This window comes from Lathamus discolor, chromosome 1 (genome assembly GCF_037157495.1).
Source record: "Lathamus discolor isolate bLatDis1 chromosome 1, bLatDis1.hap1, whole genome shotgun sequence".
NCBI classification, from domain to species: domain Eukaryota; kingdom Metazoa; phylum Chordata; class Aves; order Psittaciformes; family Psittacidae; genus Lathamus; species Lathamus discolor.
This window is the reverse complement of record NC_088884.1, coordinates 281,411-297,274: the sequence shown is the minus strand read 5'-3', so window position 1 is coordinate 297,274 and position 15,864 is coordinate 281,411. Positions and strand designations below refer to the sequence as shown.

General features: G+C 41.8%; 1 protein-coding gene across 3 annotated transcripts in view; it reads right to left on the bottom strand.

The window, feature by feature from the left end:
* Positions 1-15,864, bottom strand: part of GOLGB1 (golgin B1) — a 49,881-nt gene that overhangs the window by 30,385 nt on the left and 3,632 nt on the right. For all 3 annotated transcript variants that reach the window (XM_065678506.1, XM_065679202.1, XM_065680000.1), the window contains 8 exons: positions 15,026-15,178; positions 11,408-11,566; positions 9,249-9,371; positions 7,968-8,081; positions 5,942-6,350; positions 5,188-5,279; positions 4,211-4,307; positions 204-277 (listed from right to left, as the gene is read on the bottom strand). In XM_065678506.1, coding sequence (XP_065534578.1) covers positions 204-277; positions 4,211-4,307; positions 5,188-5,279; positions 5,942-6,350; positions 7,968-8,081; positions 9,249-9,371; positions 11,408-11,566; positions 15,026-15,178 — 1,221 coding nt within the window. The remainder of the gene's footprint in view (positions 1-203; positions 278-4,210; positions 4,308-5,187; positions 5,280-5,941; positions 6,351-7,967; positions 8,082-9,248; positions 9,372-11,407; positions 11,567-15,025; positions 15,179-15,864) is intronic.

The window sequence follows — 15,864 nt, the reverse complement described above, 5'->3', positions numbered from 1 at the left end:
CACACAGCCGGCAAAGGGAAATCCAATCTGGTAAGAAGACAGTACAAGCAGTATTTGGAAGCTATTTCCATCTTTCATCATTAATCCAGTTAATAATAACCTTTCAAAGAGGATTATTAAAAAAGGCCGTAACAGCTTATCTGTTTTAAGGCCAGTCCTTGACCTATTTTAATTTTAGCTTATTTCAGCAGCTTAATAATTACCTGCTTTGCATTTTCTGCAACCATCACAGCTTCCTGCTGAGGCTCCTGGAGAACAAGTTCCAAGCTTGGTATTTCTGAAATATTCAAACACAAACGATTTCTTTGAAAGTTAAAAACCTGATTTAAAGAGTAACAGGATATTCTTTCAGGAGCTTTCAAGAATAAGGCACACAGCTGTTAGTAACACTAGTAGTGCAGATATACAAATTATATAAACTCATATCTAGTTGAAGATGTCCCTGCGCATTGCAGAGGGGAAAGACTAGATGACCTTTGAAGGTCCCTTCCAACCCAACCCACTCTATAGTTTGTCACTGGATAATTTGTTTCGTGTTGGGTCTTTTTTTTTTTTTTAATGCAAACCACCAAAAGAAGATGCTGGTGTAAGCACCTTTTAGAAAATAACAATTAAAGCACAGCTGATAAAGTTTAAGGAACACTTTTATACAGGAGAGAAAAGAAAGAACTAGTGCAGCAAAATGTTTTAAATTTTATTTGGCTAAAAATGAAATGAGAAATTGTTAAAATTAGAGAAGAATAAGACCCTCAAGAGCTATGGCCCAAGTCAAGACTGGTGCAAGAACTCAGCTGCTGTTTGACTCAGAATATTTTTACACTTACATTTCTGTAAACTAGCATATACAGTAACATAGATTTACTTTAGGTATGCCATGGTATGTGATGAAAGGACTGTCAGCCTTCGATCTCCGTTCTGTTAGGGATAAAAATTTTGTACTTTCCAATTCTGAGCATTCAAAGGACATATGTCCTGGTTTCAGCTGTAACAGAGCTCGTTTTCTTCAGAAACTTCAGAATTAACTTCCAGAGTTAATTCTTCTTCAGCAGGTGCTGAACAATTGTACCGTGCATCACTGTCATTTGTTAGTTTCCGGTTTGTTTGGGGGTTGGGTTTTTTTTTTGTTTTATATTTCTCTTTTTGTTATTTCCCTTTTCATCATTTTCAGTAGTAGCATTACACTGTACTTTATTTAAATAATTAAACTGTTCTTATCTCAACCCAGGGATTTACCCTTTTTCCAGTTCCCCTCCCTATCCCACTGGCTGCATTGTGAACAAGCAGTTGTGTGGGACTTATTTGGCAGCTGGGGTTAAACCATGACAACACAGCATTAACATATGGCAAAATGTTTTAACTTGTACCTCTTTAAACCTTTTCTATATATAATCAGCCATACAAAATGGTACTTGCCAAGTTAAAAGTATGCATTTTTAGGAGGCTCAGATGAATTGGCTTTATGAATTCTAATATCTGGAAAGCACTCTGTCTGTTTGCAGTGAAAATTACTTTCCTTTATCAAGTCATACCATACTGTAGTCTTTTAACAACTTTTTCTTCCTAAAGTGAACTAGGGAAAGCTTTAGATCTAATGTTAAATTACCTATACAATGACTCTGACAAACAATCTTGAACACCCAATCCAGATGTCTTTGAAACTGCCTGAATTTCATAGGCTTTTCCTGAAGATAACAGAATCGGAATCATTTAGGTTGGAAAAGATCCTCAAGATCATCGAGTCCAACTGTTAACCTAACTCTTGTCCATTTTCTTAGTGTAGAGGGGAAAGTAGAAACGGGTAAACTCAGAGACATTCAATCACTCAAAGAGCTGCTTCAAGAAAAGGTTAAGGAATCCAGGTGGCCAGTAAAGACAGCAAGAGGGATACTAGTAAAATGGGCTGCTAAGCCCATGAAAATTAAAAGACTGTACAAATACTTAAAAAATGTTTATATGTTAGAAAATGATAGTTAAGTAGTTTGGAAGCATTTGCTGAATCATAGAATGGTTTGGAAGGGACCTCCAAAGGTCATCTAGTCCAACCCCCTGCAATGAGCAGGAACATCTTCAACTAGATCAGGTTGCCCAGAACTACATCCAGCCTGGCCTGGAATGTCTCCAGAGATGGTGCATCCACCACCTCTCTGGGCAAACTGAAGTCTGCTTGAAAATCATCAGAAATCGCAAACTGTAAGGTAACTATATGTAAACCCTTACTTCATTCTACTCAAGTTACGACTGGAGTAATGTGGGCATTTTTAGGCATCCCACTTGAAATAAGACTGACAAATTAGAAAGTCATCAGGAGATGAACCTACAGAGTAGGCTTGAAAGATGATGAGTTTTTACATGTTTAATCTTTTAATCATTTAATCTTTTGGTGTGGTTTTTTTGGGTTTTTTTTTTTTTTTTTTCATTTTAAAGAAATTACATCACCCAGTGTTAAAATTGAAAAAAATAAGTCAGTTACCAAATGTTCAAGACACCCACTGGAAGCAAAATTACAACAAAAACCAGGTTGTTTTGAAGTAAACATGTAGGCACACATGCATAGGAAAAGACCTTTTAAGTGATGTGACAGTGAAGTTCTAGAAGTCACTGCAATGTTCAGGTGGAATTCCTTTCCACAAAGGAAGGACCTGCTTTTTAAGGAAGTTTATGGAATCCTTCCAGGTGCATTCTGGATATACTTAATCTTAACTGAGGACATGATATCAGGAGGACTTCTGTAAGGACTTCTGTAAGGACTTCTGTAAGGACTTTGATAGGATTCCCCCACCAACATTCTTGCCACTAAATTGCAGAGATACAGGTTTGATGGTTGGACCGTTGGATGGATAAGGAACTGGCTGGACGGTTGCATGCAAAGAGTTATAGTCAAGGGCTCCATGTGCAAGTGGAAACCAGAAGTGAGTGGTGTCCCTCAAGGGTCCATACTGGGACCAATACTATTTACTATGACACCGTATCTTGAAGTCAAAAACTGGGGGAATTCATCTTTTTATACTACAGTTCTGACAGAGTGGTAATATTACCGCTACCAGTCTACATGACTAGACACTCAAAACCAAGTTTTTTTTTTTTTTTTTTTGTTTTAATGTGGTCAATGGCTCAATGTCTGGCTGGAGACCAGTAACGAGTGGTGTCCCCCAGGGATCGGTGTTGGGACCGCTCTTGTTCAACATTTTCATCGGTGACATGGACACTGAGATTGAGTGCGCCCTCAGCAAGTTTGCCGATGACACCAAGCTGTGTGGTCCGGTTGATACGCTGGAGGGAAGGGATGCCATCCAGAGGGACCTTGACACGCTTGTGAGGTGGGCTGATGCCAACCTTACGAAGTTTAACCATGTCAAGTGCAAGGTTCTACACCTGGGTCGGAGTAATCCCAGGCACAGCTACAGGTTAGGCAGAGAAGAGATTCAGAGCGGCCCTGCGGAGGACTTGGGGGTGCTGGTCGATGAGAAAATGAACATGAGCCGGCAGTGTGCGCTTGCAGCCCAGAAAACCAACTGTATCCTGGGCTGCATCAAAAGGAGTTTGACCAGCAGGTCGAAGGAGATGATCCTGCCCCTCTACTCTGCTCTTGTGAGACCTCACCTGGAGTATTGTGTGCAGTTCTGGTGTCCTCAACATAAAAAGGACATGGAAGTGTTGGAACAAGTACAGAGGAGGGCCACGAGGATGATCAGGGGACTGGAGCACCTCCCGCATGAAGACAGGCTGAGAAAGTTGAGGCTGTTCAGCCTGGAGAAGAGAAGGCTGCGTGGAGACCTCATAGCACCCTTCCAGTATCAGAAGCGGGGCTATAGGGATGCTGGGGATGGACTATATTCATTAGGGACTGTAGTGACAGGACAAGGGGTAATGAGTTAAAACTTAAACAGGGGAAGTTTAGATTGGATATAAGGAGGAAATTCTTTCCTGTTAGGGTGGTGAGGCACTGGAATGGGCTGCCCAGGGAGGTTGTGAATGCTCCATCCCTGGTGGTGTTCAAGGCCAGGTCGGACAGAGCCCTGGGTGGCATGGTTTAGTGTGAGGTGTCCCTGCCCATGGCGGTGGGGTTGGAACTAGATGATCTTGAGGTCCTTTCCAACCCGAACTGTTCTATTCTATGATTCTATGATTCTATGTTTATTAGCTAAAAATAGGCAAGAAAAACTCTTAAATACTTTACGAATATTAAAACAGGTAAGGATAATCATACCACCTTCAGTTTCCTGTATTTCCAAGTTTTTCGTGGGTAGAAGTGAAGTCTCTTTCTGATCCTCCTGATCTATTATTTTTTCCTGTGAAGTTGTTTCATCCTATTTAAACACAGTATGGAGGGGAGAACGATAAATTTCAATGCAGTTTACACATGCATTTTAATCTTCCAGTGAACCAAATCCATTAGAAATTTTTAAATTACTCAGACTGACTCCTATTTCTTCCCAGGTTTCCATAGTTATAAACTGTTTGCACATCAGCTGAGAGAACCCATGTCGTGGTTTAAACAAAGTCACCCATAAATCACACAGTTGTTTACTTATTCCCCCCCTTCTTGCCTTCCTCCTACACCCAGAGGGACGGAGAGGAGAATCAAAAAGAATGCAACTCCCACGGGTTGAGATAAGAACAGTTTAGTAACTAAGGTATAACACAAATCACTACTGCTACCACCAATAATAATAATGATAAAGGAAATAACAAGGGAAGAGAATACAACACCTCACCACCAGCCAACTGATAACTCGCCCCACTCCCCCCAGCTGAGCACCGACCGATACCTCCTCCAACCCTGCAGTGCCCCAGCCCTTCCGGGGTAACTCTCCGTTACATCCTGGGCATGACGTGCTGTGGCATGGAATACCTCTTTGGCTAGTTTGGGTCAGGTGTCCTGTCTCTGCTTCCTCCCAGCCTCCCCTCCTCCCTGGCAGAGCATGAGGCTCAGAAAGTCCTTGGCCAGACCAAACATTTGAGCTAAAAACATTGGCATTATCAACACTGTTCCCAGGCCAAAAAGTCAAAACACAGTGATGCACCAGCTACCAAGAAGGAGAAAAATTAACTGCTACTGCTGAACCCAGGACAACCCATAAAAGCCTTTCTCAAGAATATGTCAAGAAAGAACTTCAAACATTTAATTTCACTTCAGATCTCCAGCATATGGGAAAATTTCAGGAGACTGATATGAAAAGATCATACCTGTTTCTCCAATTCAGAGACCTGCATTACTGACTGGGATTTCAGCTCATTCTGACAGCAGACAAATTCTTCAGATTTCTGTACAAGTTCTCCTAATGGAGAGGAAAAAGTGGGATTAGGGTGCATTCTTGCCTTTTTTGCTGAAACATCCAATTTACATGTAGGCACAAGAGTATATGAGATCACTTATCTCTCGGTCACTGCTTCAGTTTTGGGCCATAACAGGGCTGGGAAAAAAACCTTTTCAAATAATAGCTTGAGGCAAGATCAATGTTATTAGTTGTAATAGGAGCTTAGAGAGAAAATGTTTTCCTTGGTTGTTTTACTTATAATTTCTGTAGAAATTCAGACTCTAATGAATGTGGCATACCTAAAAAGAATTTACATAAGCTGACAGAAACAAATCCAACAAGTTATTAAAAATTAATTAAAAAACTTCAATCTGTTTCAAGAAATCTAGGACCCTTGAAAGATCATAGGCTGGGACAATACACAAGAAAAGCATCAGATACGCTGCCCTGCTCTTACGCTCCTCCTCTTGCAACTGGCTTTGGTCACTGCCAAAAACAGAAACGTGGGATCCCACTAAAGAGATCTTCAGTTTGATACAACACAAGCACTCCTATGTTCCTATGCAATTAGGAATTGTTATACCAAGACTTTCTTATGAGTTACTATAAATACAAACAGAAGGCAGCCCAATGATCCTTAAGCTCATGAGAACGTGCTTCACTGAACTGCTGTGCTTGCTTACCCTGTAGTTTCTGTATTGTAGCACTGCTGTTGGCAGACAGCATCAGAGGGTCAGCATCCTGTTTCAGCTGATCATTTTCAGCTACAAGGGCAGCATGGCTAGATTGCAGCTCTTGCTTAGCCACCTTAAGACCACTGATCTGCACGTTTTTCTCTTCCACCTGCAGCCTTTGTTCCTTCTTCAGGTCTTTACACTTTGCCTCTAATTCAGCTTGTGCTCTTCTTGCTTCTTCCAGCTGCACTGAGAGACACTGCACCTCCTCCTGCAAGCAATGGGAGGACAGCTTCCACTCAGCTAGTTCTAGCTCCATCTTCTCTCTGAGATCCTGAGACCGTTCTCTCTCCGCATCTAGGGCATCCCTCAGGGAACTGACATCCACTTCCATCTTCTGGCACTGACCTACAAGTGTCTGTAAAAGGATATGGAAATTAACTCTCAAGTAATTCAACACCTTGCCAAAGCAAAGTACCTGAATTATATTTTAAGCTTGACATTAAATCCTTTTCAAATACCTACATAGCAGAAAGGAGGAAATAAATATGGCAGAAATCTCAATTTGTTTGAATGAAGCTGCCCTACTATTTGCAAATTGGAAGAAAGCAATGCTGGGAGAAACAAGAACTCTGAATTTTGGCAAAGAAAAGTCTTAATTTAGAGGAGAGGAATGTAAAGGAAAGAAACAACAGAACAGTGGCCATGAGTTCTCTTTTAGAGGAAAGAAAGCTTCCCAGAAAGGAAAGGACTGGAACAACAGAGATGGGACTCAACAATTACAGTACCATTAAACAAAACAAAACCAAACCAGAACAAAAATGTGTGTGTGAAATGGGCTTAAAAAATGCTGAAATAGGGAACTGGAGGTAACAAGAGTGCTTCAGAGTGCTCTGTGCTTCAAGAAAGATCCCAAAAAGTGGTTGACATTGACCAGAGATTTAAGAACAGAAAGAGACCATACATTTGCCAGAACTCCTTTCATCAAGCTTCCTCCTCCTGGAGCTGTGGAGGGTCAGAACAGCACAGCACAGCTGGTTTCAGGAGGAGGCTGGTGAGGAGCTGTCTTTAGTTAGGGATAGGAAGAGAAGCTTCAGCCACATGGCCTCAAGTTTATATCTTCCAAGGTCTCTGACCTTACAATGTACATGAGGGGAGTCAAACACACAGAGGGCGAGTCAGGGGACCCCAGCATCCATGCCATTAAGGCATCTATGCCACCACTCCACCCTGGTGAGCAATGTAATCAGTAGCAAGTACAAATAGGCTCCATGAGGTTCTTCACCTCTTCCTGGTGGTAAGAGGTCCCACCAGTAAACCTGGCTGGGAAACACAGTAAAAGAAAATAGAGCAGTGTGTGTGTAAAACTAATCAAAGCGAGGTTCAGCACAAGGGTGGCTAGAGATGGTGCAGCCTCCTAACATGAGACCAATACAGTATTTTTTTAAAGGGATGGAGAATTATTTTTAGGAGTTCAGATATTATTAAAAAAATAATTAAAATACATTCATCCTATACCTGCAAATAAGCCTTTGAAGACTGTATACTAAACCCTGTCTCAAGAGGCACATGTATATATAACCATATATGCACAACTTGACCTCATTCTCCTCATGCTCCAAAATGATTAAATGAGAGCCAACACCATTCCAAAAGCTATGCCATCTTACCAGCAAGTTCTCAGCAAGACATACCAAAGAATATCTGTCTATGCTCTCATCTGGCCAGGACAGTGCAGTCCAGAAACAGCAGCATGGAGTGTGCATAGATTTTGTTTCTGTCCACCTGCCCAGAATCTGGGTCACTAGAGGTGGCTGCTGTAGCATCCCTATTCCTGTTGTTTGCCTGCACCTACTACAACCTATGCATAGAAACCTGCAGCTCTAAAAGATGACTGAGGGAGCCCCCAGCTGAATTTATGATGGAAAACTGGTGCCAGAAACAAGTTACTCTGGTAACTTCTGAGCCACTGACAAATGACGCATCCACCACTTACACACGAGAGAAAGGCAATAAGCAAAACATGAAAAGGTACCTGGTTTTGTTGTTCAGCAGTACTTAGTTCCTGTTGCAGCAATTTTACCACCTGAGTTTGTCCCGGAAGAGCTGCTTCCTGCTCCTCTAGCTTTCTCTGAAGTGTACACAGGTTCTGTGAGAAAGACAGTGCTATACCAGTATCTGGGAGGCTAACATAAGAAGGCAGGATTTCCTAGTTTCATCCATACATCTAGTTTTCATAAGTTACTTTAATAGCCTGGATAACTTGGCTTTTGTTAATGCTTATTCCGGAACCCCTGTGCAGTGGGATAAGCTCACCATTGCTTCAAAAATAGGGAACTGGAGCACAATGACATAATACTTCTTTTAAATTGTTCTTTCTTCTTAACTGATAGCAAATGAGCATTTTGAAGCTAGGACTCTGAAAATCATAGAATCATAGAATAGTTAGGGTTGGAAAGGACCTCAAGATCATCTAGTTCCAACCCCCCTGCCATGGGCAGGGACACCTCACACTAAACCGTCCCACACAAGGCTTCATCCAACCTGGCCTTGAATATTGCCAGGGATGGAGCACTCACAACTTCCCTGGGCAACCCATTCCAGTGCCTCACCCCCCTAACAGGAAAGAACTTCCTCCTTATATCCAATCTGAACTTCCCCTGTTTAAGTTTTAACCCGTTACGCCTTGTCCTGTCACTACAGTCCCTGATGAAGAGTCCCTCCTCAGCATCTCTATAGGCCCCCTTCAGATACTGGAAAGCTGCTGTGAGGTCTCCACGCAGCCTTCTCTTCTCCAGGCTGAACAGCCCCATCTTTCTCAGCCTATCTTCATGAGGGAGGTGCTCCAGTCCCCTGATCATCCTCGTGGCCTCCTCTGGACTTGTTCCAGCAGTTCCATGTCCTTTTTATGTTGAGGACACCAGAACTGCACACAATACTCCAGGTGAGGTCTCACAAGAGCAGAGTAGAGGGGCAGGATCACCTCCTTTGACCTGCTGGTCAAACTCCTTTTGATGCAGCCCAGGATACGGTTGGCTTTCTGGGCTGCGAGCGCACACTGCCGGCTCATGTTCATTTTCTCATCGACCAGCACCCCCAAATTCTTCTCCGCAGGGCCGCTCTGAATCTCTTCTTTGCCCAACCTGTAGCTGTGAAATCCAAACCTGCATCCCCCCAAAACCCAAACAATCAAATTGTATCTCTTCTCACCCCTTCTGAGTTACTTTGATGAGAATTGCTCTCTTGGGGTGTCAGCAGACTGTTAAAATTTCTTTTCCTTTCTCATCCTGTAACAAGATTATTATATCAAATATACCTGCTGCATTTCTACTTCCATATCCGACTGGGCCACTATCTTGAGCAATTCAGCTTGGTGCTGGTGAGCCTGCTCTTCCAGGAGAGCTTCCTTCTCTTGAATCACTTCCTGCAAGGAGCTCAGCTGAAAACATAAGCTACAAAGTAAACAAAACAAAAAAGAAACCCCCAACAAACCAAAACCAAGGTGGTGATGAGCTTGACAGACACACAGGCTTTCTTTCAACATGTACCAGCATATTATGTATGCAATTAGGTCTTCAGCTTTATAATCCTATATGCCACCTTGGTCAAGTGGTATCTTTATCTGTCTAATACGTATATATTAACTGACAGTATTTCAGAAAGCAGATAGTAATTCAGAAAGCAAAACCATAGAATTTCACCTACAAATAAGCAAAATGATAAGAATATGATTACAACATTATTCCAAGTCCATAAAACTTCTGGTGTTTTATTTGTACTGGAAAGAGCCCAATTCACACATGAAAAGTTAAACCTGCAATGCAGAGTATTAACAGAAATCTTTCTAAAAATAAACACAATGTAACATAAGAGCTATTACTTTATGTGATAACAAGCTCCTCTGCACATTCACAGTAGAACACAAAGGGGCAATGGTAAGTCTAGGAGCTGAAAGAATACTTTCAGACTGTGGGTCAAAGGGCCTGTGATGTCCATGGTGCCAGCAACTGTGGAGATTAGACCAAGTGAACTTAAGTGCAGTTCTTCTGCACTTTCTGCAGTGGGAGCACAGATCAAAGGGCCTGTGTGTATACAGTGACAGAAACAGGAATGAGTGTCAGTGTACAAGTGATTGTATGATCACTAGTGAGGATCAAGCCAGACTAGCTGGCAAGTAGGCGAAGTAACCTGGGAGCTAAGACAGAGAGGGGATGTGGCCCAAGAGACCAACCACAGGCAGACTTGGCTACTGGACCAAGGAAGATCCGGCCAGCTACTAAACACCACAGGGTGTTGAAGGTCTTCAATGATGAGACCTGCTTTAGAATCATAGAAATCAGTGAGGCTGGAAAAGACCTTTAAAATCATCAAGTCCAAACTCACCCCAGGACTGCCAAGCATATCACTTTTGTGTATGTGCATATCTTTGAGGGAGCTGGCTACTGGAGAGACCGGGGGAGCCCTGGTCAGCTGTATGCATGCACATTCCCGTGTCTCTAAAAGTGAGAGCACAGGGAGGTTGGCCACCAGAAGGATCAGGACCCCTGGTCAGGTGTGGTGATGGGGTACACGCGTGCACACAAGCATTAACACCTGCATTTTTCTAAAAATGCAAGCCAGCACAGGGGGATGGCTATTGGAGGGACCAGTGGAGTTCCAGCCAGCTCTGTGCACATGTGTGAGCAACAGTTCTGTACCAGCAGCTGGAGTGGAACTGTGAGTCCTGAGGCTTTGCATATCCACACGCCAGCAACTGCAGAGACCTGAATCCAGGGACCAGATTGAGTGTCTAATGACAGGTGTTGGCAAGATCCACAAAGTACATCTGTATACTCTCATCTGAGCTGCCACAGAGGGATAACATGAGGATGTATGTATACATATGCATACATACATCATATGTATACATATACTCACTGTGTATGTGAGTGCTGGGTGCTTCTGGCTGTGTTATCTATGTGGCTGGTCATACATGTATACAGGAGAGGCACATGTGCACCGGCCAGGAACACATTCTCAGCCACATTACTGGCTGGACTGAGGAGTACAGAGCTTTGGCAGCCTTGCCTCTGCCAGGCTGCAGAACTTAGCCAGATTCCCTAGCAGCAGCATCGCCTCAGGAACAACTGAGTCTTGAGTCATCCAGTAACAAGACACATGGGAATGGTTCAAAGCTGCACCAGGAGGTTCAAACTGTACATTAGGAAACATTTATTTACCAAGAGAGCAGTCACACACTGGAACTGGACTACCAGAGAGGTGGTCGATGCCCCAAGCCTGTCAGTGTTAAAGAGGCATTTGGGCAATGCCCTTAGTAGCAATACTTTAACTTTTGGTCAGCCCTGAAGCTGTCAGGCAGTTGGATCAGATGATCGCTGTAGGTCATTTCCAGCTGAACTATCATTCAGCTGTTCAGTGTAAATAGTGGGGTGGGAAACCGACACATAGACTGATGAATAGATAGTTTTTCTGTACCTGTGTTGCGTATTTGATTTCAGCATCTTTCAGATTCACTTTGGCTAGAGCGAGCTGTTCCTTCAGATTCTGAACAGTCTCTTCTCGCTCACTCAGGAGTTCTTTTAGTGCTTCAGCTTCCTCTCTATGCCTTTCACTTGTATTTTGGTTATTCTGACACTGCCAGAGGGAAGAAGTGGGGAAGAAAAACAGAAGTATTGTTGGTCAATTAAAAAAAAAAAAAGTTGGAATGCTTTTGCATGCTAGCTTCTTGACCACATGCTTATTTCTACAGTTCTTAATTTTTTTTAAACTTTACATTTTCTTTGCTTCTTAAATGAAGTTGTCCTATATCATGTAACCACTTTCCCTATTTCTGCGTAGCTATGAACAAGGTGTCTCATTGGGAAGCGTCAAATCACCTTGGAACGGCTAATACCATGAATGCTTACCACAAACTAATACATATCGTCCTTAAATAAAATGTAATATGTAAACTACAATATGACCAGCTTGATTTGTGAGACTTTTTAATTTCAGATTTCTATAATACAAGAAATGAAAGTTTTTTAATTAGCAATAGAAGAGTACTCTCCATGTGACATAAGGACAGACATTAAATATTCTAAACTACAGAAAATGCCTGTGGAAATCTCTTTAGACTAAACAGATTTATAATAATGAACCTGTTAGAAACAAGCAAAGGGAACACGCAACCAATCATTAATTCTGCTCCCAAGGCACTAAAATCCTCTGTTTATCACCACAAAATTTAAACTTAGTCAACATTTTGCATAAAACACATGCTTCAGCTATGACACCTCAGACACACCAGCACACTTACACCTGCACTATTTGTCTTTCAAAGACCACCTGTATGGCAAGCAATTCTGAAACAGCACAGTTGCACCTGCTTAGCACAGAGTCAGGTAGTAGGTCCAGCATATCAATCATGTCACTGAGAAGCAGGAAAAATATCCTGCTACGTTATGATCTCAGCACTCCAAACTACTTCAAGCACTGAGTACTGGGGACTTTTGACTGAATATATACAAAACGTATATTTCTTTTCCTTGTTACAGGTATTGGGCCAAAGATCACCAATAACATATGGAGCGTATGTGTATTTACATCCTTTAAACCCATTCTGAAAAATTTATGAAGGCTAAAACCACGACAGACTTGCAAGTCCATGTAATAAGAACAAGCAAGAAGTTGCTGTTGCTCAAAATACATGTCACTTACAGAGGTCTTTAGAAGCACATAGAATAGGCAGACAAGGAAAGCACTAATTCCACTTAAGCTCAGTAGAACAGAGGAAAAAAGAACGAAGTGGAGGAAGCTGTAAGAAGCCAGGGATATACACAATTTATAAGGCCGGGGCTAAACAGTTGCTAAGGGGGAAAGATCAGTGGATTACTTTGCTTTCTTAAGACTAGTTTTCAGGGCTTGGAAAAGATTCTGATGAAGTCCTTACACACTGGCCACTACATGAAGTGCTACAATTAAAGACAGTAACACAACCACAAAGTCACCAGAGCTCAAGCTTTGAAATATGTTTTTCCAAAATGTATAAATTAGAATATAATTTGTGTTTAGCCACTTTAAAAGTTTAAGAGGAGTCTCACCTGTTCTGTAAACACATACCAACTATTTAATAAAAAGTTATAAGCTGGTATTTCAGTTCTCAAAATCAGGGAGTCATATATCTCATTGGTACTGTTACATTTTGGGCTTTTAACACAGAGCCTTTCCCTGGGGTCCCCCATCATGAAGAGGGGAAAAAAAGCCCTTTGCTGTATTTATCCCTCATGATTTACAAAGGAACCACTAATGTTCAACACCTCAGCACAACATACAACCCTAACCTAAATTTCTCATCTCCAAATGACAGGTATCTGTCTATGAAATAACACCATTACTCAAGACACCATCTACATGAGAAGTAATTATAAATAACTAAAGAAATCTGTAGCTTCTCAGTAGGTCTAACTTCACAAGAAAGTATCTAGAAAGTGCTTTCTCGGTCAAATACATAATATTGCAGATAACTGCTGTAACATCACTTGTCTTAAATGATGTGCTAACCCAAAACCAATAAGGATTTGGTCCACACCATTTCCACTGGAGACAGTATCAAGGCCTCATTCCTCTAATTAGAAGACCATTCATTGTATTCAATGACTAATTTACAGCCATCCATTCACCTGCAAGTATTGTCCTTTCACTTTAACAGTTTCCCCAAGTTTTTGGTGTTTACCTTCCTCATACTACCGCAGAAATTATGTTTCCTCTCTTCCTTGGGTTAACTAAATAGCCAAGCTATTTTGAGTGTCTAGTAAAAGCAGCTACTAAGATGACAGGAGAATGGAAAGTCTGTTGCTGTTCTCAGAATTTCTCTTTCCTAATTCCAAGTGAACAGAACTCCACACAAGACCTTGCCACGCTTAGTACAATAGCTGGAAGGGTAACTTCACCTTACATTAGGAAAAAAAATAAAAATATGAGTAGGCCTCTTTAAAAAACACATTACAATCACTGATAAGCTTTTCCTCCTTTTCCTTCTTCTACTGATAAATCTGAATTTTGAAGCAAGAACACTCAGTCCACAACAGCATGTCTACATAAAGTAATGTAACAGCACACAGGTCTGCAAATGCTATATATGCATAAGCTAAACAAAGCTTGTGCACTGTCACAGGTTGCCCAAGGATGCTGTGAATGTCCCATCCCTGGCAGAGTTCTTGGACAGGGCTTGGAGCAACCTGGTCTAGTGGAAGGTGTCCCTGCCTGTGGCAGGTTGGAACTGGATGATCTTGACGTCCTTTCCAACCAAAACCATTCTACGATTGCAAATATCACTTGATGTCCTGCAAACTGTTTAGACTTTTATTACTTCTCCCTTCTCTAGTATTACTAACTTTAAACAAAACTATGTGGTCAGCAGAACAATTTTAGGCTTTAAAAAATTAGCAGCATGAATGGGAGCAATAGCTTCTTTAATGTCTTGATATAGAACATTTTCCCCTCATTTTTTACCTAACTTTACACAATTATGGCTTGTTAACCATAAAACTTCATGGTGGCACAGAAGCTACATGGGTGGAGATTACTGCAATAATTAAGTTAGTACAATAGCTGGAAGGGTAACTTTGCCTTACATTAGAAAAAAAAAATATGAGTAGGCCTCTTTAAAAGCCACATTACACTAACTGATAAGCTTTTCCTCCTTTTCGTTCTATTTAAGTTATTGCCTTTGACTTTTAATGGCCTCCTTACCTCCTTGTTCCTGAATTCCAGCCAACTTTCCCTCTCCTTTGCTTTACTCACATGACAGGTACCATTTTGAAACTCAGCTCACACAGGCAACTTCTGCAGGGAAGAACTTGGCTACAACAGATTACTGAAGATATGCAAAGTGAAACTGGCCCATACCCTTGAGGAGATCAGGTTGTGTATTCCAAGGGCACCTGCAGTACAAGAAAGCTGGACAGACCGGCTTCCTACAGCACAGACATCCTTGCTAACAATGTCCTGCTAACAAGACAAGACCTGCTGGCTCACTGGGACCTAAAATGTAGGGTGGCACCAGGTTAGTAGTAGATGCTAACATCTTTTAAGTAGCCATGTTCTCCCAACCTTGGGACACACTTGCTCTTCTGGTAAGGTCTGTGCAGGCATCGGTGATCTTTTCTCTGTCAGCTCCTCAATGCGTTTGTTCAGAGAGGCCAGTTTGGCTTTGGCCTGAAGTTTAAGCTTCATCAGTTTGGCATCTGAAGCTTCTCGTTCTTCCTGGAAAAGAAGGATATAAACTGACTGCACTTAAAATGCCAGTGCTCTCACCCTGAAAGCACCACTTGGAAAGGTTACATAATTTGTCTGTCTGCTGTTCTTTGCCCAAACCTGCCTCCAGTAACAGTGCTACCTAAAACACATCCAGGAAACAAATTTGCTCTGGAACACTGCATACAGCAGAACAGTTCACTTCTGCTCTAGCATTTTCTCTTCAAGGGACAGATCACTTGAGGGACTTCTCCTAGCAGTTAGTACAAACTCAGTTTGACTTCCTCTACTATATGCAGTCCCTCAACAACATCTTAAGTAACTGCATTTTCTTTCATGTCATGCCTCAGGATATTCAATATTTATCTTTGGTTACATACCAAAAAAACACTGGACTATTGGGTGATTACAGCACAGAATACACTGTCTCAAACACTCTGAAGTGGGGAAAGAAAAACCTCACGAAAAGATTAGTATTTATTGCAAACCACCAGGAAACTGCAGGGGCCTTGAGGAGTTCCGAGATAAAATGCTACATAACTTGGACATAACTTATCTCTCCTAGGAGGAATTACCTCTAACCAATACAAACAGAGGCTATCCTACATCTCTTGGTTTAGGGTCCATTCTTCGTATTCCAGTAATTCTCTGGAATTGATGCATTTAGTAGTGAAGGTCTCAAATGTTCAAAAGAA